Below are 22,492 nucleotides of genomic sequence, written 5' to 3'. Positions count from 1 at the left end.
ATCACAGGCTTTAGCCTAAAGGCAGAGAAATAGGAAATAAAGTTCTTCCTAGTCTGTGCTCCCTAAAGCAGAGACTGAGCCACAGCTTCAAATTATATCCGTCAGTAGAGGTCTACTGATTCAAAAGGGATGACTCAGCTTCCAACAAGTGCCTTGCTCCAGATCCTGAGCTGTGGCTGAGATCTGAGCATGATCCTACATGAAAGTAAACCTTAAGCCACTCTCCATCCCTCTCCTTGGTATGTGTATCTTTGGTAAGTTTACCTTCCTTAAAACACATTGATGGAAAACGCAAGTGCTTGGATATCCTGCCAGATTTTGGAGGTCCAAGCCTTCAAGTTTTAAACTTTAAAGCACAAAATACTCTACACTATAGTTCATGAGGCAGAAACATGGGCCCCATCAAAAACATTGCGTTTACTAGCTCAAAACTTCAGGAGTCTGGAGGTAAATAGGAGAAGGATTGCTAGACAAGGGAGGAGCAATCAGCGCTCCAGGATTTTTCTGTGGGAAATCTCAATCATATGGCCTCAGGGAAATCATCAAGTTTAAAGAGTCGGAAGCTGTTTTGCTGCCACAGAAAGAGTCTAGTGAAAATGCAAAGGCCATCTTCTCCTGAAAGCAGTGTTTCTTGGGGAGCATGGAGAGCAGGAACATCCATCGGGAGACGGAGGGGTAGAAAGATAAACAAGGGACACAGGACTGCAGGCAAACAAGGTGAAAACAGAAGTGCCTCCACTGACTGATGGCTAGTTTGCAATAATAAATACATTACAAAGGGAAATGTTTCAGCGTGGGGAGACAACATCCAGCTGATCTCCGTTCTATTAGGGCACAGCTGAACCCTGGGAGGGGAGAAAGAAGATCAAAGAAAAAGATTAAAGGAAGCAATTTTCAATTTTAAACACAGTCTTAATGGGATGGAAAGGAAAAGTAAGAACAGCTGAAAGGCACCCAGGGTCAGGTCAGGGAGAGATGCCTTGGCTGAAGGTACTGCAGTGTTTTCCGTATGTGTCTGCTTTATTTTTAAACACCCAGAACCTTTGCTTGAGCAACACTTCCTTGAACAAAAAGCAAGCAGAGGAGGAGAGAAGGGCTGGAGAGAGAGAGAGAGAGAGAGAGAGAGAGAGAGAGAGATACGCAAATGGGGTTGGAAAAATATGATCTCCCCAGCCATGAAAGTCAAAATTACTGTTTGAAACTGAATCCTCCTGGAGTACTACACAGGCATGGGGGAAAAGGGGAAGGGAGGGAAGGAAAGAAAGATTTATTACTTTAGCAGAACTAAAATTCTGATGAGAAAAAGCACCGTTCAATCTATATCCAAATTTCAGATCAACGGCAGATCTGAAACTGGGCTTGTTATATTTCCCTCTCCTTTACGTGCGTGAAAAAGAGAGGGGAGGTGGATTGTGTTTTAAAGGGGAAAAAAATCCCTTGATCTCATGAAGCCCTGAACTCTTATATTCCATTTATAGCTCTAGCTAGAATGACATCCCCCTTGATTATCAGGCTGTCCAATCCAGCTGCATGTGTCAGGACTGTATGAGGCACTAAGTGAAATATATATATGCCCTTACAGGGTTTAGCACATCGGGTCCACCTCCAGGGTACAGGCTGTAGCTCATTCTGACCACTGCTCCTCTCCCAGGAATCACTTCTTAAGTGGTTTTTGTTTGGGTTTTGGTGTTTTGGGTTTTGTGGTTTGGTTTTTTTTTTAAATTTTTTTTAGGGCACTTTTACTTTCCAGTTTAAGCAACACAAAATGGCACCAAAGAAGGACGTAAAGAAACCAGCGGCAGCTGCAGCACCAGCACCTGCACCAGCCCCAGCACCTGCCCCAGCTAAGCCCAAAGAACCCGCCATCGACCTCAAGAGCATCAAGGTAAATGGGTGAGCGTGTGCTCACAGGGGAGAGGGAGCAGAGTCCTGGCTGAGAGCTGCACTGGAGCCTTGTGTGTGCTTGGTTCCGGTTTGGGGACTGCGAGGAAATGAATGAGTAACCTCAGCCGGTGGATTTGCTGACCTGCCTGAGCTTTTGACCATTTTAGTAGCTGTAGGATGTAAGGCATGGCACATGATTTAACCAAGGAGTGAAGCCTGGGGATGTTAAAAGTATGTTGGAGTGTGGACCTCAGAACTTTTTACCCAACTGGTTCCAGTCTCACCTGTTTGGTAAAGATAATAAATTTAAAATAAACACGCAACAGAAAAAAACCCCTAAAAACCCTAAAGTAGTTATGTGAGGACATGAATGGGGTTACTGAAACATGAAATACAATGTTTTCCCATAGCACTGTGCAAAAACCAATCTTTTATTGTTTAAAATCCTTTTCCAAATTTTTGAGCCACCTGATGACCCTTTGGTCATGTGCTTTGAAATCAATATGACTTATCTTTAAAAGAAACAAAACAAAACTGTTAAAACCAGAAAGATTCGGCAGTTTTGCCTATTTTATTTTCATTTGCACTCTGCAACAAATGTTGGTGAGACCATGAGCAAGAAAGCCTTGGATGGAAGTATTTCAAGTGATTTCCTCTTGTCTTTATATGTTTGCTCAGAATTTATAATTTGCTGCAAATTGAAAGCAACGAGGAGAAGGAGTTTTTGGAGGTTTCCCTCTGACTGCACTGTCATTTCTTCTCAAAATGTCTTTAGATTTTGCATGTCAACCAACATCACTAACTGTTGCCCAGACCCTTTGAAGAAAACTCCATTTGGGGAGATTCTTTACTTAGGAAAGAGGAGAGGGAGGCTAAGCAGTTAAGAGATGAAGAGACAGACTAGTTTCTCTGAGTAGGACTATAAATAGTTATTCTGCACCTACCTGGCAAGCTGATTGGTCCCAGGACCAATTTGCTAGATTCTACATAAAGAATCATGCCTATTATGGGTAAAAGTAGGACAAAGACTCCTAATAGGACCTACACATGATGAACTGCATTTCAGATACCTTAATACATATTAAGATGTTAAACCATTTAGTGAAACTTCTCCAAGTTTACTTTAATTTTCCCAATCTGAAGTCAGTATTTTTCTAAAAAAGTATGTTTCTTCTCAAAAGATTGGAGCTGAAGCCATTGGCAAGAGGAAAAAAAAAAAAAAAACAAAAAAACCCAAACCATTTTGAAATACTTAGAATTTTGAAGAGCGTGTGAAAAACCCACTAGTTTTGAGCATACTGTCTGAAAATTAAATTAGGCCTCAGAGTGCACTAGGTGGTGGGGAACCAAGCTAGATATCCTGCTAAATCAGTCAATATGATTTGATAGCTTTCTATGTCCAGTAATCAGGAGAAAAGATAATTTTGAACTCCATTGAACCTATCTAATCCATCTTTACATAGATAATAATAAGTTACCAGCTAAAAAATGTCAGATTGCACTCTGAGGCATCTTTGCAGTTCACTCCTTTATACAAAGGAAATAGCAGCAGGAAATATACACTGGTAGAACAGAGAAAACTCTCCAGGTTTTGTCATATTCAGACTGATAAAAAAAAAAGATGTCGTTTAGGGGGACTTTCTTTGGAAAGATACCAGACAAAGTATTTTCTTCCGGGATCTCAAAGCAGCCACCATGGGTTATTACCCCTTTTCACATTTTGAGAGTTCAGACAGTGAAGGGAAACAATTTTCAGGTTATAAGTAATTTGTCTAGGCTATGTGACAGAATCAGGAAGCAAAGTTTTATGAGTCTTAGCTCAGTCCCTCAATTATTTCTCAGTCCTTCCATTCAAACACCAAAGTCTCAGCATGATAAAAGTTAAAGCACCATTTCCAGCAAAACTTTGGAGGCAGGGAGTACAAAGCTTTTGTCTGGGACTCAGTGAACAATCCTGACCCTGGGCTCTTTGCAGTGATTTACCAGGCATGGAGACAAAACCTACATCACTTTAAACACGGGGATCAACTGGGCTGTGCTTCACTTCTCAGGGAATTAGCAGCCATGCCAGAGCTTGCTACTCAAGAGAGGTGACTGGGAATGTCAGGCTGCAGTGCCATGATGATTTGGGGAGCCACACAGCAGGTAAACACACAGAAAAGCTTTGCTAACTTCATAAAGACACGTCCAGGCCCCTTGTTACAGCTGGGGTGGGTAAGGGTAGAGTTGCCCACCCAGGGCTTACAGCAGCTAAATAGCCACATTTGGCTGTGCTCTTCATTCTCAGAAGTACTGGGACTATTATGACTTCTGGCTTCAGAAGTCTTGATAGTCTCCAAAACAAACATGGTGGTTTACAAGCATGAGTAGTGATTCTCTCTTGGTGGTACCTCCCCACTCAGATGCCCTTCTCAGCCCATCTTCAGGGAATCTGGTTTTCTGAATTTTTTGGAGTGCATGTTTTTGCAATTGGCACTTTTTTTTCTCCTTCCTTGAGAGGACTCAAGCTGGGTTTGTCTGCCACCATCAGAAGCTGTGATAAAGTTGGGAGAGGCCATTCACTCTTTTCTGTTCTTTTTCAATCTCTTTAAATTAACCAATTTAGAGCAAATATTTGGTGATTTGCTAGTGCCATCAGCAGCTAATATAAGATGTTCTGGTTTTGAGCAACATGTATTGACTCTAAAACTGAGTAACAGGAATACCCAACTGGTAGAGTCAAATCTCTAAACTCAGTCTTTTTATAGCTCTCCTTGGGCTACAGTATAACAACCATAGGAATAGAATGAAGGCAGGGATGAAGAACTTGCTTTTAAATGGAAATGTGAAGACCTATTTCCCTCTACTGAAGGAAGAGCATAAAAACTCAATCTGCTTTGCACAAGCCTTTCCAGATCAAATGTATATTTCCAATTTTCCTTATTACTAAGGTGTTTTGGATTTGCATAGGCAAAGATTAAATAATAACTTCAGAGAACAGGGCAATGGATGCAGCTGAGAGCCACCAGTAGGAACCAACCATGATTAAAATCAAAATGACCATATAGATAATTCTGCAATTAAAACTGGGGCCCAGTACACTCCTAAAAACACAACTAATCTGTTTTATCAACCTTCTTCTCCCACAAGCCTGAGTGAGAAGAAATGTTTAACTCATGAAAGGCATTACTATGGGTCTATGTCTGCAATGACTGGTGTGAAACATGAACAAAGCAGATGTCTCATGCTTGGTTTTGCAACTGAGGCACAGGGAAATGAAAATGGATGAACTTCCCATTGCACAAATCTGTATAACTTAGTCCCCATCAACAACAAGAAAAGTATCTTCGTTTTCTAGTGGGAATCTAGAGGGTCCTTCCCAGCACATGTAACCAGCCCTTGGACAGAGGCCAGGCTCTTAAAATCAACTAGGAGGTTTGGGGATGCAAATGCTGAAAATGCTGCGGGCAGTGCTTCGCAGGCGTCCCCCTCCAGACGAGCACGTCTAGCACCCTGATCTGGTGTCACACTAGGTCCTTTACTCCACGGATTCAGCTGAGTATTTTCTCTTGAGTAGAGACAGAGATTGGGCCAGTGTCCATAGTGGAAGTGAGGTTCAGGGGTACACAAGGCTTCCTATGCTGGTATTTTCAAGACTGAAATCCCAGAACAATTATGCCATGCCCAACTGCAGATAAGCCACCCAAATGTTGAGAAGGAAAACAACTAAAAGCCAACAACTAGTAAAGACTTGCTAAAATCTTGTGTAACTGTGTGGTGCATGATGATGATGCCTGTTGCATGGAAGCAAGCCTGTGATTGTTTTTAATGCAGAGCTCTTAAGGCAGTGAAAGGTGTTTATCCAAGCGTCCTTATCTCTTGTTACATTCACTACTTGAGCAGGTCATCTCTGAACAGACACTGCTTTGGATATAACCAGAGGGAGATAAACTCACTAAAATGCACTGACAGAAAGCTCCTGGGCTAAAGGCAAGCAGCGCTGCAGATGTCAGCTGAAGCACTCAGAGGGCTGTTGTGATGCAGACAAACTCCACAGAAGCCGTGGAGTGAGAGCAGGAATGTCAACAGTAGCTTTGCTCAGAAGTGCTAAGGGCTTTCTTAGGAAACTGCAGGTTTTCACTTGAAACTTTTAGCTCAGGGCTTCAAATTATGCCTGACCTATCTCCAGCTATGACTCCAGAAGGATTCCCTAGGCCAGGTGACCTGTCAGACAAGGTCACCAGTCCCAAGCGCCCTTACAGGTAGGAAGGGGACAAACATCAACACGAATTAGGTCTTAAGGGACGTAGAGGTGCCTCTCTGATGCCATCCAGAGCAGCTCCCTGCCACTGCTTTGAGCCACGACGCGGCACCATGAAGGATCCAGCCCCAGGCACAGCCCTCGCCTCTGTGAACCCCAGCAGAGCCCGCATTGCTGACACACACAGGACAGGCAAGGACAGCACCAGGGTGTCCCAGGACAGGCCACTTGGACAAGGACTGCTGCGCACCAAGACATCCCCTTGGGACGCTGCTGGAAACAACACACAAAACCCACAGCTCAGTTCTGTTTACAAGGTTTTCAGAAGAACTTCGCCTCCTTTCTTTCCTAAACTGCTGCTAAGCCGGGAGCCCATCGAAAGTAGAGACTACCCGCATATATTAGTAGAAACTTTTTCTTAATGTTGCTAACTGGAAAAATTGTTTAAAATTTCTTAGTAATTCAAAGATTTAGCAGCATTTTAAAAAGAATACCTATAGCCCTTGGAGTCTTGTGAATGGCAAACCTTGGTAGGAACAGTGGAAAGCAAATGACACAAAATGTAACCTTTTAAGAGCTCGCACGCAGTAACTACAAGGGTTAACAGGAGTTACGTGGCAGAGCCTTAGTCCCTTCAAAACAACCCCTAAATATTTCTAAAATATTGTTTTAAGCACCCTCAGAGCACAGCAACATTGTAAAAGATGGTAACAAGATATTTGAGTTAATCTTACATAAGGCAAGAAGGTGACGAATTTAGCCAGTGACAAGCAGAAAAAGAAGTTGTCTGTAAGGAGATACGAAACAAGCAACCTGGAAATTTGCCCTTGTTTCACTAAGGCTTTATTACATCTTGTACCCACTGCCAAGAAGCACTTTCAGCTGGCTGGTTTACCACAGAGCACTTAAATGTCAAGTAGCAAGGGTTTAAATTACGTTAATACTCTGACAGTGCCGCTGGGAGGCAGGTTAAAACAAGAAATCCCTCCAAAAGCGGGGCTCCAGAGCCTCACATCCGGGGTACCCCCTTGATTATACACATTCAAGCACAAAAGCAATTAGAAATGGGACGTGTTTACAAATGAGCACAGCTGAAGGCACTTCCCCATCCTTCCCCTCCGAAGCCAATGAAATGTGTTCAAAAGGATATGATCAAGAGTGCACCTAGAGCACATATCGCACCCGGACATTTCAGAAGGGCACGTTAATTAAACGTCAAGGCTCATCCAAAAGTTTCTGCACAGCTGCACAGTAACTGTGAAGTTTCAAGTTTTAAAAAGCTATAAGCTGGAAAGTTACACAAAATGCTTAGGAAAAAAAAAAAAAAAAGTCAAATTAATCTGCAGTAAAGTCTTTTGAACTCAGAGATATTTCTGAACCATTCTTGGTGACCTCATAGTATCTCACACATGCAATTTTCTCTCCCATATTGATGAGGGTTGTTTTTATCCTTTCTTCAACTTTATTCCTAGGCAGCTCTGCTCTAAACCAGACCTCAGTTTCTCAAGAGCTCTTCTTCTAATGTTTCTCTGCTTCATAAGGCAGGAAGCTAAATCCATCAGGCTGTTAATTTTACTTAAATGAGAAGCAGCCTCTCTAAAACCTGTGGCATTTATTGCAGAAGTTTCGGAACTGAGAGGAGGGATGGGAAAAGGACAACCTGCTTTTCAGAGGGGTTTGGAAGCTGTGTAACCCTGCACTCAGTGATGTCTATTAGACAAGATGTACAGCTGTATTCATCAAGGAGCAGACATTAATAGTGAGCAGGTATCATATAAACTACTGTAGGCACAATCCTACCTTACCTTCATTTAAAATAAAATAAAATAAAATAAAATAAAATAAAATAAAATAAAATAAAATAAAATAAAATAAAATAAAATATACCCTCCAGTCCTGAATAGAAGACTAAATATCCAATGACTATCCTAGGAGAATCTCACATTTTCTCCTCTGATTTTCCAAGGTATCCAATATGTCTTAGTCTCTTTTAAAGAGACAGTACCTTGAAATAGCTCATGATTCTCTGATAAACTCCTAAGATGATTCACTCCATGTCATTCATCTAAAAGGTAACAAACTGATGGAAACAGCTTAATGCTTTAACTCCCAGCAGCTCCTTTTCCCAGGGCTTTTCATCCTGCCCAAACTTTCCCTGAGTTACAGTGAGCACAAGGCAGCTGCCCCTCAGCACAGCTGTACTCAGCCCCAGTGCCCACCAGCCTAAAGAGCACAGCATCATGCTGCAAAGCCTGGGGCCCTAAGGCACATAAAGCAGTGATTTGTGGGAAATCAGGAACTTTGTTAATAATTTGGAAATAAGGATTTGCGTGGACTGGGTCTGCGTTTGGCTGGTGATAAGGAGTTGCATACAACCCCATTAACGCCAGCCTTTAACTGGGACTTGGTCAAAATGCCTCTGGCAACACAATTACTAGAAGGTAGTCACAGACAATGCAAGGGACAAAACAAACCAACCAAAAAAAACAAGCTCAAAACACACCACCTTTTTCTTCAGCACAGATAGCCTTCTGGAAAATAGTTCTACCCATAAATAAGGGCTATGTGAAGTGAGAGAAATCCAAATCATTCTGGTCTTTCCCGTGTGTTGCAATTCAACATTTCATTTTTTTGCTAGGGGTGGGGCATTCAGTTTTTGTTAAACTGAAATCCCTGAAGTATCAAAATCATCCCTAAAGCCTCGAGACTCACAGTGCCCTCTGACAACGCAGAGAACACTGCCAGGATCAGAACAAAGACCAGACCACTGCAAAATACTTCTTTGTTCCTTTTGAATTTACTGAAAGCTCCTTTTAGAATCGGAAAACTCACCTTTAATTTCTTTTAAGGAGTATTTGAAATATTTTTTTTTTATCTAGGCCATTTTGTAGCAGCCCTTACTGAAAGCAAGTACACTTTAACCCCCTAACAGACTTATTGTCTTAGAGCAGGGCAATTCTTAATTTAAGTGAATGCAGCATGCCCGTGCTAGAATATTCCTCCCCAGTAAAACTGTCTAGTGAGATTTTATTCAAGGATCAGTGCTAAAATGAAGGGCTGATGTGGTGCACTAGTTTTTCTTCATCTGAACTCTGAGCCAAACTTTCAAACTGTCAAAAGACAATCAGCTTATATGTAGACCCCTCTCAGTTGATAATATTTGATAGCCCCATTTAAGCCAGATGAATAATCCAGGTATCCATTTTCTATGCCCAAGACAAATGAACTCTAAGTATTTTCTGCTTGGCATCTTTTGGAATGGGTTTTGCTGTAGCCAAACACAGAACCTACCTGTTCAAGAAAAGGAGCCTAAGTTTTCCCTAAAACAAAAAAGCAAAACAAAACAAAAAAATTCAGATTTGTTTTCAGGGGAACATTTCCCAGTTGCCAGCACTGGAGAGCAAGACACTGAGGGGCAGAAAGAAAATTCCACAAAAAGCCACATGCTACATTGACCCAGACACCATTTCAGCTCTGCCAAAAACTTTTGAAAGCTCTTCTATTAATGCATGGGGACCGATGGCCAAGATCTGGATGAGCTTTCTCCCTCACCTGAATTCCAGCCCCAGCCAGTGTAAATCAGGAGCTGTGCACTGTCCTAGACCTATGTCAGCAAACCCAGAGCAAAACTAAAAGCCCCCACCTGACTGTGGCTACACCTCCGTGAACACCTCTCTTTTCCCACAGGCTAATAGATTACAAATAGCAAAAAAGACCCACCAAAACCCAATAATAAATTGACCAAAAGCAAAGAATTGTTAGCGGAACTTTTTTCATATTCAGCATATTTCCAGTTATTTCTAAAAAAATTGCAAATAATTTGTTCAAACAGAACACTTTGCAGCTAAAATGGCAAGCTCAGAAAAATCTTTGCAGCTGCATCTTTGTTTTTTTTTAATAGGAGGTAGGAGGTTAGTATCTCAAATCCACTTAATTTGATTGTTCAGTTTAGAAACAACAGTAAAATTAAGTATGATTGAGTTTGATTCGTTTAGAGTATTCAACATACTGAAAAGACACAATCATAAAGGTTATGCTTCTCTTCAGGGTAACTAAGCAAGCTACAGGAGAAGGTTTTCCTCACTAATCACATCCCATCATTAGAAAACCAGGAGCAGTGACTGCTTAGCAGAGGCAACCAACACAAATTGAAAGGGGGGATTTGAGTTCAGAACTGGGAGTCTGTTGTTGTCACACAACTATTCCCACCCTGGCTTTATGGCACTCTTGATCTGGTTGAGGCAACCGGGAAAGGAAGAAGCTTGGAGCAAAGTTTGCCAATCCTTTCGCACGTCCTAACATCCATTCAGGTATCTGACCTGGTCTTGGGGGGTGCTACGTGGTGGGCTTTGGTCTTTGCTGCTAAAGCAGCTGCAGCCTCTACCTCCTGCTCCCGATCTGTGGACCCACCGTGACCACCCTGCAACCCAAGAAGCAAGTACCCCTTTCCCCACTGTGAACAGTCATCCTTCCAGTTCACAAAAGGCCTCTGGGGTCCTTAGCTTCTATCACAGCTTCTTCTTTGCCTCAACCTCACAAACACCTGAGCAGCGCCACTTCTGTACACACCTGTGAGCTCTAAACCCGGCACCCCGGTGCCCCACCTAACCCAAGCCCCAGAGGAAGAGTATCCTAGAGATCACTGGCCACTAGGAATACAGATTTACAGTGGTTCCAAAACACACAGATAATTTTTCCCTTTCAACGTTAACAATTTGGAAAACCGACCAGTGATCAGTGCAGAGGAAGAGCTTCGCAGCAGCATACCACCTCTGCTGACAGATAACTTTTTCTTCAACAACTGGATCCCCCTGAGCAGACCAGGCAGCAGTACTACTCATCTAACGTTGGGCACTGTATTGTCCATGTAAGGGGTTGAGCAAAGCCCAGCAAAGATTTGAGGACTGTTCAGCTGCATCTCCCCTGTCCTGCAAGCCACGTGTGAAACCAGCCAGCCGGGCAAACGTGTGGCACTCCTCACCCTCAGTGCTCCTTGCTCGCTGACTTTACAGCTTATCAGAGAAATAGAATCCTTCCCTATAAGGAGGTCTGCACAAGGAATATCTCCTCCTGATGGTATGGACCCCAGAAAGTGCTGACATGATTCAAACTTATTGCTTGTCACTCCCTGCCCCTCTTCAGCCTCCTAAAAATAGCCATCAGAAGATGTCCATCAAGACATGGAGCCTCCTGTCACTTTGCCCTAAGAAAGCTAAAGAACTCGCCAAGGGGAGGGACCTCCTCCTTCTGACACCTAATCCAGGCAATGCCGTCAGCACCGCCAGATAAATAAGGGGAAGAAAGGCAAGGAAAGCAGGACCACTCTCAAGACCTCTCAGCTAATCCTTCCTGCCTGTCTGCTGCTCTGCATTTCCAACTCAGCCATGGTGGGTGCACTGGAAAGCTAATAGTTAGCAGCCAGCCATAAGTGTATTTTACAGAAGTAAATCGGGCTTCTTGCCCACGTTAGGTCTTGGGGGGTGGGGGAAGGACAGTCCAGAAGACAGTTTAGGTTTGCTTGGTTTTCCTGCTTAAACCTAGGGGACTACGCAAAGTTTTCCAGTTAGCCTCCAGTTCCGAACCAGGCAACAGTAGTGGTGCAGCTCCCACAGCTTCTGACAGAAGGGTTACAATTTCCTAAGCTTATTTTTAATCAAATGCAACCGGCTAAAGTGGCAAGGAAAAAATCATATTTTTATATAAGCAAATATCAAAGATTAGTACTTTATGAAACAAGGGACCATCAAAAACTAATTTGAGACACAAACTTTAAGGGATTAATTTAATTTCTGTGTTAATGAAAAAAAAGCTGTGTGTTTAGAAATATTACATCAAATTGTATAACTCAAATGAATCTATGCTAAAACAGTAAATGGACCTGATGGTAATGAATTACTTCTTTTCTAGTTAAGAGACTTTCAATTTTTGTTGCTTTTTGCCACAGCTCTGGCATTCCCCGGGATGTAGATTTTAATGAAAACTTTGAGAATAGACTTGCTGATGCATTTTTACGCAGGAAGTTGCTAGATTAGGTTGCTATGGCCTCACCACTTTAGGCAAGACAGAAGTGAAAGCACTCAGGTACTTTGTGCTATTTACTTTCTCTCAGTGCATTTTCAGCAGCACTAGTTCTCTTTTTCTCTCTCTTTTTCTTCCCAACTGCAGTCCTTCTCTGCTGATGAAATCAATGGTAAGTGAAGTCAAAGTTAAACTTTAAAAGGGGGCAGGAGGGGGAACAAAATGGCTACAAAATGCTAAATATTCACCAGCCTTAACAGCACGTGTGCTATCTGCATTACTTCTGCACATTTGACAGGCCACTTTTTTGCTCTTCTGGAAGATGACTCATGGATTGAGCTGGATGCTTTAGAAAACACACAGGTTCTCCCCCAGCCCCCCTTCCTAAGCTATTTTTTGTGATTGATTTCCTTCCAACAGATCGAGTTCTCCAAGGAGCAACAGGATGGTAAGTTACAAGAGAGATGATGCGTTTTACATGTATGTGGGTTCAAAAAGGAGCTGCAGGCTCAGAAATTAACTTGTGTGAAACAATGGGCTAAGACTTCATCTGGTATAAATCACCACACTCTTCACTTCAGGGCAGTGATGACTTATGCTGAACGTGGTGACCGTAGACCTACATGTAATTTATTTGGATGTTTGCTCACACGCTGTCTGAACTGAGAAGTTTATACCATGGCACAAAGAGGAAATACATTGTCTCTGCCTACTGAACAATCTTCAGCTGTACTCCTGTTCTGGCTCTTCTCAAGGATGCTGAAAATAAGTCCTGGACTTGACAGTCCCAGGGGAAATAGGCAGAAGGAGGACAACAGAAGGAGGAAGTGGGCTGAAAATTTAACTTAGCTGCAGTGCCTTTGCAATCTCACGTGAACAGAAGATGCAAGAGTTCTGCATGTCACTTTTGCCAGGAAGTGTTGTGGAAGGGGATGAACAAAGGCTGTTTTACTGTAAAAATATTCTTTAAGCATGGAGATAGCAAATAAGTGACTTGTGTAAAGTGCTGCTTACACCACGGTCTGGATATTCTGCAATTCTTGAGCATCTTGCTGTATTCTTTAATTCACAGACAACTTGCAGCTTCCAAATTTTTTGTTTCAGTCTTCTAGAAAGAGATTAAATATCTGACATAGCTGAATTATAGTTCTCACTGAAGCTCTGGAAATCTAATTTTAAGTGTTTCAAATAGCCTAAGATATGCATTTGGGCTCTATTAAGTAATATTTCAAAAAGCCAAAAAATCAGTAGCATATCTAATAGACTGATATAGAAGGAAGTGTTTAGAAAGGAAGATGCAAGGATTTCCTAGAAATTCAGAGGGAGTAGAATAGCTAGAAACAGGTCTTGAGAGAGCCCTAAACTTTGTGAAGATGAGCCTGCTCTTGGTTACACCATCAAAACAATATGGAGAGATATAGTGCAGCAAGTGAGACTGGTAACAATTCTCTTGCAGTCCAAACTCTCTTGGTCACAAAAGAAGTCTTTCTTTATTCTTAATTCTGAAAATTTTACAAAAGGATTGCGTGGGTATATGGAAAAATGTCCTCAAGTCAAAGCTGCCGGCATGTGTAATGAAGCAAAATATTTCTTTCAGCTTCCCTACGTATTTCAGATCATCCAGCTGCTGTAAAGTTACAGTGGCTGAACCAAGCAGCAGAGCAAATAGAAACTACTATATCAGAGAGGGAGAATTTCCCAGGAGCAGATAAGCCCACCCTCAGTAACTATCTCCGTCTGCACAGGCCGATGCACCAGCAGCTGGGTAGTATCATCCTCAGACAGACTTTAAATATGCCTGCTCCAGCAGGTATAAACTAGGTATAAACTAGGGCTGGTCATTAAACAAACAACAACAACAGAAACAATTAAAAAAAAAAAACCACCAAACAAACAAACAAAAAAACCACCACAGCAAAAGTATATTGCAGTGAAATGCATGCCTGAGAGACAAAAATAAATCAATCCTTTCCTCCAAGCTGGGGAACTGTGTTCAGAACCCAGTGAACATAAAACCTAATGGGATTTACAAAACAGAGATACTGTCCTGATGGCTTTGCTGTTAGCACACTGGCATTGTTTTATGCCTCTCTGCAGCTAAATGTCATTGATTTAGCAGATGAAAGATCAGATCCTATGGTATAAACCACTACAACTCCACCCATCTCAGCTGCTGGAGCTGATATCAGGAAGCTCTACCCTGGTCCAGAAGGCCGTAATTTCATACCCTGTAATAAAAGCTGGAAGGAAAGGGAGGTAGCAGCAAAGGGTTATAGGTGTCTCACATGAGACAGTAAGAGGATTAGTTTCAGATGGATTAGATTACAGCCTAGTAGGCTGACACTGTGTATCAGTGCCAGCAACAATTCCACCAAGGTGGTACGAGGAAGACTAAAGCAAAACCATAAATACCTCTGCATCACATGTCCCCAGCGCAAGATGAATGAAGACATGATCCAAAATGTGGCTTCTTACTCCTAAACCTTCCCCAAAGCAGAATGAACATCACACAGGCGGTGAAACACAAAGCCTGTGTGGCTGTTGGATGAGAATCATGGCCAAGGAAAAGACATTTTACTTGGTTTACTTGGAGCCAGACCACAGCATCTTCAGACACTGTAGTGCAGAAGAGATCAACAGCACAGACCAAGATGTTTGTGGCATATGAGGTACAAAGATAGCTTTTTAGCCACACAGTTGACCTTTGTCTCCTCCTTTTTTTTAAAGACACATTTCTTTATTCAAATACTCTAAAAGGCAAAAAAAATATAGTCATATGAATGACATGGAACTTCACAACAAAAGATGAAGGCTGGCAATGCAATGGAGGCAACTATCTGTGCTGGTTTTTGTAGGAGAAATGCCTGTGCCCGAAGGCCTTGTCCAGCAAGGGGAAATAAGTGAGCACTGATAACTTGGCAGCAATGAAAGAAGTGAAGTCTCAAAGCGAACACACGGGAAATGCACAGGAAAAAGCACCTCATGAGTACTTCCACTGAAAAAGTGGAATATGCATGTATCTGTAAGAAGCAGGGACAAACTACAAAGAACAGAAAAAAAAAGAGGAAACAGACACGTTTGGAAATCCCATCGTGGGGCAATTTTAAGGGAAAACAACAGTAAAAGCATTTGAAATCCACCTTCAGGTTTCCTATTAGCACTGTGTAGTTGAGACACTGGGATGGCAGGCAGAACCCAGTGAAGCAGGCAAAGGTTTTGCACTCCCAGGCACATGACAGTCCCAGCTCTGTGGAGAGATAACATGGAGTGGATAACAACATTTTTACCATCTGCTGCTACATCATGTACATCATGGGATAAAAACCTGTTCTTGAATGACAGTGCTGGTAGGGAATTTTCTTTTCCCTGTCCTTGAAACAACTACAGGGTCAATCACAAACCTATTGATGGCTATTAAAGCCAGGAAAGATATGGAAGGTAGATATAAAAGTTTAAAAATAGTGAAACTGAAATGTCAGAGGGGAGGAGTTTTTCTTGGGACTGTGGGCCAAAGATTCCCCTGACTAACTCCCCTGGAGTCAGTGGAACAGTGCCAGGAGAAAACAGGCTCACATCTTGGTCAGTAAGGAGCTGCCTGGCTCAATGTCACTCTTCTCTTGCAGACTTCAAGGAGGCCTTCCTCCTCTTTGACAGGACTGGCGACGCCAAGATCACCCTCAGCCAGGTTGGCGATATCATCCGGGCACTGGGGCAGAACCCTACAAATGCAGAGATCAACAAAATTCTGGGGAACCCCAGCAAAGAGGGTAAGTGCCCTACAGTCTTTTAGGCCATTCCTGAGACTGGAGATCAGCAGGAGAGAGGAGAGCTTTTGCTCTGATGGGGAGCAAGGGGGACGATGCAAGGAGACATGGTATTTCACTCATTCCTTTGGAAGAGAAGGATGCTGATGGGGAACAGAGGAAAACCCTCTGCCTAAGACACGGAAGGTTCTCTACAGGGCCCGTTTTGGTGTCAGCTCAGTGCAGGTATAACACACACTCATGGCTGCTCACAGTCCGTCAGTGCCGCAGCCTGTGCTTGGAGAGCTGTGAGTCCATTTCTAACAAGTGATACTCAGCTCTTCAGGTCCTTCCAGTGCAAGCACTTCTGCATGAGCCAAGACGTGCCCTGGGACTGGAAACCCATCTGTCTATTTCAGCTGACTGGAGTGGTCTTCCCAAAATTCCTACAAACCTGGGCACACTGAAGCATATGTTGACCACGTACTACTGCAGCCATTTTTTATTTCCTTTTCCTCCCTTTTAGAGATAAAAAGAAAGGATAAATAGTCTAGCCCCCTCATTTTAACAAGGACCTAGCAGCAGGTGATCCCTGATTTCAGTCATGCAGAACCATGTTAAGACGGGCTATATTATATTCACATCCTCTGACCTGGTAAAGACAACCCCAAGGAACAATTCAGATAGCTTTGGCACCAGCAGGAAGCATTGAGGACTAACACAGAGGTGAGATCATACCAGGACTTTCAGTGATTCCAGCGATAACCGACAATGACTTCGATATAGCTGCATAGTAAAATAGGTTTTATAACAACTGTATAGTGAAAAATATCTGCCCATCTATTTCTATCTACTATATTTTGTTGCTGCCCAGATGAAGGCTGGTAATGGAAAGATCCAGGAGGAAAGAAGAAAGAATAAAAAAGATTCTATTTGGCAGCCTTGCTCAAAAAAAAAAAAAAAAAAAAAAAAAAAAAAAAAAAAAAAAAAAAAAAAAAAAAGCAACACCTGGGAAAGTTCTTGCTGAGGACTACAACTTTTAGGTCATGAGAGGAAAGGGGTTAGATGGACTAGGCTTGGGAGGTCCTAAACCTCCATTGTGACCATGTCCAAATTTACTATTGGCAACCCACCACTCTGTACTTCCCTGGTTTTAATTAGTTTATTCTTTTGCTAATAGGCTCTGCCACCACATCAAAGAGACCCTGAAGGGGTCAGTAACATGTGAGCAACCTCAGCAGTTTGTCTAAGTCACCACATCCCACTCTGGTTACCTGTCTCCTATTGCTAGGGCTCAAGATGTCTTTTTGACTGCATTCTGCAGTTCCCTCACTCCCCAAATCTTTTCAAAAGTTAACTCAAACAGCAAATGTCATTTCTGAAAGAAGAATATAGCATGCACACAAGCACACAAAGTTATATGAGAAGGACCCTGGATGTGAAAATTCAGGTGTATGTGAAAATCAACACATCGGATAAGAGAATCCAAATTCTGCAAAGGAACTGTCAACTTCTGAGGCAAAGGCTAGAGTAAAGGCTAGAAAGAGCTGTGAAAATGAGACAGGAGAAGCTCTCCCACATTTGAGGGCAAATATATCTAATGAATACACATACAAATATCTAGCATGTAACAACTGGTGGTTTTTTCCCAGAGATGAATGCCAAGAAAATTACTTTTGAAGAGTTCCTGCCCATGCTCCAAGCAGCTGCCAACAACAAGGAACAGGGCACCTTTGAAGACTTCGTTGAAGGCTTGCGTGTCTTTGACAAGGAAGGCAACGGCACAGTCATGGGCGCTGAGCTCCGTCACGTGCTGGCTACTCTGGGTAAGGGATCATCCTCTCTGCAAGCACTTCAAAAACTGCTGCTGTTTGAGAGAGAAAGGAAAGGTAGTCCAAGGAGTTTGAAGAGGTAGGAGGCTACCAAGTTAGATAAGACTCTGGGTTTCCTAACTGAATCCACAAAGAAAGCAAACAGAGCTTTGGGGTTCCTACTAAAGACCAAGGGAAAAGTCAAGGCTTATGACATCTAAATTCTGAGAAGATATTAAGAGAGACTGTTATTTGATGAATAAAGAGAAAAGTCCATACCTCTCAGTGACATAACACAAATGGACAGAAGTAGAGGATTTTCTGCATAGTTTCTTTACTCTGTAGGAATAACTAGAATCCCTATGCATATATGTCTCTGCCTTCTAAAGAAAGTTAAAATTAATTAAGCTCATGACATATATAGGTGTTTTTTCCACTAACTCAGAAAATAAGAAGTGCTTTTGGAAAAGCTGTAGGTTTCAGCCTCAGTTCTGTGTGGAAGAATGAAACAAGTTCTCCCCACTCTCAGGTGAGAAGATGACAGAAGAAGAAGTAGACGAACTCATGAAAGGTCAGGAGGACTCAAATGGCTGCATCAACTATGAGGGTAGGTGCAAGATGGTTCAACACCCGTCCTACATTTCTCCTCTCTCTTACAGTTTCATTATAGTGGGATTTTAGCTTCTCAGGCAAATCAGACAAAGCTCCAGCTGAGTGGCAGTATGCTTAGCATGCAGTCACACCCTGCAAAAGACTCGATTCAGCCATAGCAGAGGAGGCTGTTTTGGTCAACACCAAATCTCTAGACTCTGACCTTCTGTAGGGCAGTTGCAGTAATTGTATCCAATAGCTACTGTCTTAACACACTTAAGCAAGAGGAGAGATTGATTTGTACATTAAACACTTAAAACTTTCTATCACCATATCAGATCAAATCCGACCAGGTACATATTTTTAATGCCATCAGCTTAAGAACAGCTGTTAATTTTAGAGTTATTTCCCAAGGTAATGTTTGCTGCTCCTTCTAATTAGGATATCTGTATTTTTCCACAGCATTCGTAAAGCACATCCTGTCTGTCTAAGAGGAATTCCCCAGGTACAAAACGGTATGTTCTTCTCATTTGCACACTTAACTTCATCTGCTTGCTATCCATGAAGGCTTCTATATACCCATGGCCAACAGAGGCTACAAAACCATGATATCAACATTTCCACAACAATATGAAAAGAATAAAATGAGACTGTTGTCCAAAAGCAGAGGCAGCAGTAGTGCAGGTTCCTGGCTCTTGCTCTCTTGGCCCTGTATCTCATTGGTGTTTAGCAGATTTTTCAAACCCAATGCAAGCTGACAGCCTGAGACATTTATCCTACAAGCACAATTGAGATTTTTTTAAAATGGAAATCAATGCCACACCTTGCAATAATTTGTAGATTTCTGTTAAGACAGAGTAGCCTGAATACTCACGTGAGCTACTGAGAACAGGTCTTCAAACAAAATAATCATCTGAACAAGGGTATTGTCACAGTCATGATCAATAGCCAAAAGAGGGCTTCAAAAGTACCCAATTATTTAGCACTTCTCCTACAAGCAAGGAAAAATAAAAACAACACCCCCACCCCATCCCTGCCCCACCTCCTAGCCTTTATATGCTACTATTTTGTCCAGAGGAAGAAAAAAAAAAAGAAAAAAAAAGAAAAAAAAACCCTCCCAAAACATCAGCTGTCTTTAAAATGCAAACAATTGTGGGCTTATGTGAACTGTCAGTTATTCTATCCAAGGAAATACACATTCCCAGCTGTATGAAACAAACGCCTCAAAACAGAAATCAAGGGCTCAGTTTGTCATTTTGCAAGTGTCTCTTCAGCCACATCGACTTCAAATACAACTCTCCCATTCCTTCCCAGAACAAGCCAAAATTAGAAAGACCAGATGGCACTCGAGATTTGACTGAAATTCTTGCTCAGTCTGTCACCATCAACATGGAAACTGCATAGAACTGGATGATAAGACTCCATCCCACCATTTTTTACCGGCACATCCATGGGTATCACCTCTGGGTCGCTACACCTTCATTTAAAAAACCTGAGCATTTACCAAAGCAAACTGCATGGAATAAACTCTACCATCCAGGATCCATCCATCCCAACCATCTCTTTCCATGTTATTTGCATTGAAACAATGTCATTTCTTGGAAAAATAAAGCATCCATAAATCCTTGTGGTCACTTTGTGGCTATGAAGTCTTTTTTTTTCCCCATCTGTTCAAACACACTCAAAGCAGCATGCAGCAGTTAATTTGTTTGCCCTGTATTTTGCATACCACAAAATAAAGTTTTATAAAAAATATAAATATGGACATTTCCAGTAGGTCATTTCACTTGATCTTAACGAAAAATTCTTTGTTTGGGCTCTGGGAGGAGGAGTAATTAATTAGGGCACTACCATCAACATCAGCATTTACCACCTTTTTGGGTGAAGAAGAGCTGGTATCTGTTGTCAGAATAGCTCCAAGGTCACAAGATCCAAAACCAGGCAGGGGGGCTCTGCTGCAGGGGACCGTACAGAGCCACTATTCCCAGCAAAATCTCCTCTGTACTGTTGCAAGAGCAGGTAAACAGCAGTCTCGGGGAAGAATCCTACCTCCTGCCTCTAGTTACAGCTTTATGGACAACTAGAAAGAGCAATCAGAAGTTACAGCTACCCTGAAATGCTCTGTACCCAGAAACAGGCCCAGCACTAGGCAAGAGGAGGCCAACTACCCCTTTTGCAGCAACAGCGGGAATAGCCATTGCTTAGGGAAGTATTGTTACATCCCTGCCCTTAAATGTCGCTCCTCTCTCTCCCTTAAGTGTTCATGAAACTGCCTTAATCCCCGTCTGGGTATCAGCCTGTTCTATTAAAATCCTACCTTGCCTTATTGAGTTGCTATGCGCGAAGTGGCCGTAATTCAAGTGCCAACAGGTGCAGCGGGGGTGGCTGGCACCAGAATAAACCACAGACACTCAAACAACAGCTGCCTCTTTTCTGAGGCTTCCCAAAGAATCTCCCATTTAAACCCTCACCGCGCTGGTACACAGGGCCAAATGAACCTGGAAATTACACCCTGCCCAGAGACTCACGCCAGCAGATAGCTTACAAAGGGTTGCAGTCGCTACACTCAAAATGCAAAAAACCCTGGATAGAAGAAATAAGTTAAAAGGAGTTATTAAACTTGGTCCTAAAAGAGCAATTTAAAAAAGTGCAGGATAGATAAGCAGTCTCAAAAACACTGCTACACATCCTACTGCTTCCCAGCATGCTGCCTATACACCCATGCTCCAGGCAGTCTCTCTTTCCAAGAAACTGTGGATCTCAGTTGTTGGGGAAGCAAAAAACTGAAAACCAAACCAGCATTTCATCATATATATATATATATATGTATGTATGTATGTATGTATGTATGTATGTGTATATGGTGTCAGCCTCTTTTTCACACTGCCTTATCAACGCTGCACTGACATATGGTCACAGAACCTGCTTAGTCCAAGGCTGGACACAGCCCTAAAGGAAAGGCTGGATTTTCCACGACAGGTTTTTTTTTGGAAATTACAAGTTTTACTAACTTCTAAAATATTTGGGACTCAAGCAACTAACAAAATTGGGTGAGTTCTCATCACTGTAGAAGCAGACAGATTTTTAAGCTCTCTAGTTCTTAAAAACTCACATTCAAATGTTTGTTTAAAACAAAATGCCAGATTATGAGGCATGACAAGGCTGACTGTATTTCTCCGGATTCTAATTGCAAGGAATCAAGGTAATACTAATTACACTACTCTCACTCCTCAAAACTCAAAGTACAAATTATTGTTGCAGACAAAACAGATGAAAACATAGAGAATACTCCTTTCTTATTAAACTGAGGTCAAGCCTCAGAGCATTTCATACAGTTGTGTAGGGAGCGGATTTTTATGCTATCCAAAGGTTTTAGTAATTTTTTAAAAATTCCACTCTAAATTGAGACAAATATCTGAAAAAAAAGTTCACATTCTCATAAGATCTTCAATAACTCAGTCATTTATAAAGAAAAGCAAATACTTTATATACTAGTAGCCTCTTTCAGCTGGTGACGGCTTCAACATAAACCTCTTTATTTATCCGTTTTGAAAATGAAGGAACAAGGTGATTTGGAAATTTAATGACAATGGATTTTGGGGGCTTTCTTGAGAAACACACAAAACTGTCTTTTAAATCAGCCTTAATTTCATCAGTAACTCCCACCAAAATCATACCCAATCTGAAAGCACAGCATGGAAATGCATGAACAGCTTTGGTGCCCCATCTGTAGGAGAGCAGAGAAACCCCTTTGCCTCAAAACCATTTAAAGGTTGATGTTACCCTGGTTTTTCTGAGCCTTTTGATTTTCTTAAATGGAGTCAGATCCTTTTAGTTATTGTACAATATTAAGAGCAGTTTTCTACCTTTTCCCACAGATGTAACATAAACAAATCCTTTGTTTTTCATTCTCTGTCCTTTGTTTGCATATTTCTAACTTGAAAACAACTGTAACTGACAGTTGGTTTAGCCACTTGGCTGAGGGGTGAAAAACCCCAGAAGCCAATCTTCTGCTAGACCCACAAATGTATAAAAAGTAAGAAATAAAACAAAGAGGCTCTCTCTCCGCCCTGTCTCAGCTTTGAGGTGGACAGAGAAACCTCTGCTCTGCAAAACCTCTTGTCTGTGTGTGGCTGCTTTGTGTGTCTCGGTGACAGGTTGACCTTCTTTTCAACCTACTGCCTCCACACCAGTAATACAAGCAT

The 22,492-nt window shown here is 42.1% G+C and overlaps 1 protein-coding gene across 2 annotated transcripts; it reads left to right on the top strand.

The window, feature by feature from the left end:
* Positions 1-1,586: 1,586 nt before the first annotated feature.
* On the top strand, positions 1,587-19,921 carry MYL1 (myosin light chain 1). Of its 2 annotated transcripts, none has more exons than XM_040069454.1 (7): positions 1,587-1,885; positions 12,563-12,590; positions 15,766-15,909; positions 17,538-17,711; positions 18,226-18,303; positions 18,750-18,802; positions 19,602-19,921. In XM_040069454.1, the coding sequence occupies exons 1-6, from the start codon at positions 1,766-1,768 to the stop codon at positions 18,776-18,778; spliced, it is 573 nt and encodes a 190-aa protein (XP_039925388.1). In that variant the 5' UTR covers positions 1,587-1,765; the 3' UTR covers positions 18,779-18,802; positions 19,602-19,921. The 2 variants fall into 2 exon arrangements, with proteins under 2 accessions (XP_039925388.1, XP_039925390.1); XM_040069456.2 differs by lacking the exons at positions 1,587-1,885; positions 12,563-12,590 and adding exons at positions 11,378-11,511; positions 12,290-12,314.
* The last annotated feature ends 2,571 nt before the right edge of the window (positions 19,922-22,492 follow it).

Source organism: Hirundo rustica, chromosome 7, assembly GCF_015227805.2.
Source record: "Hirundo rustica isolate bHirRus1 chromosome 7, bHirRus1.pri.v3, whole genome shotgun sequence".
Lineage (NCBI taxonomy): Eukaryota > Metazoa > Chordata > Aves > Passeriformes > Hirundinidae > Hirundo > Hirundo rustica.
The sequence above is the reverse complement of the archived record's forward strand: the minus strand, read 5'-3'. Positions and strand labels throughout refer to the sequence as shown.

What these genes read in the sequence shown, in the direction of transcription:
- MYL1 (XM_040069454.1), top strand. Translation starts at nt 1,766, where the DNA reads ATGGCACCAAAGAAGGACGTAAAGAAACCAGCGGCAGCTGCAGCACCA. An exon ending in TCGACCTCAAGAGCATCAAG is followed by an intron (nt 1,886 to 12,562) that starts GTAAATGGGTGA and finishes TCCTTCCAACAG; the next exon opens with ATCGAGTTCTCCAAGGAGCA. An exon ending in TCACGTGCTGGCTACTCTGG is followed by an intron (nt 17,712 to 18,225) that starts GTAAGGGATCAT and finishes CCCCACTCTCAG; the next exon opens with GTGAGAAGATGACAGAAGAA.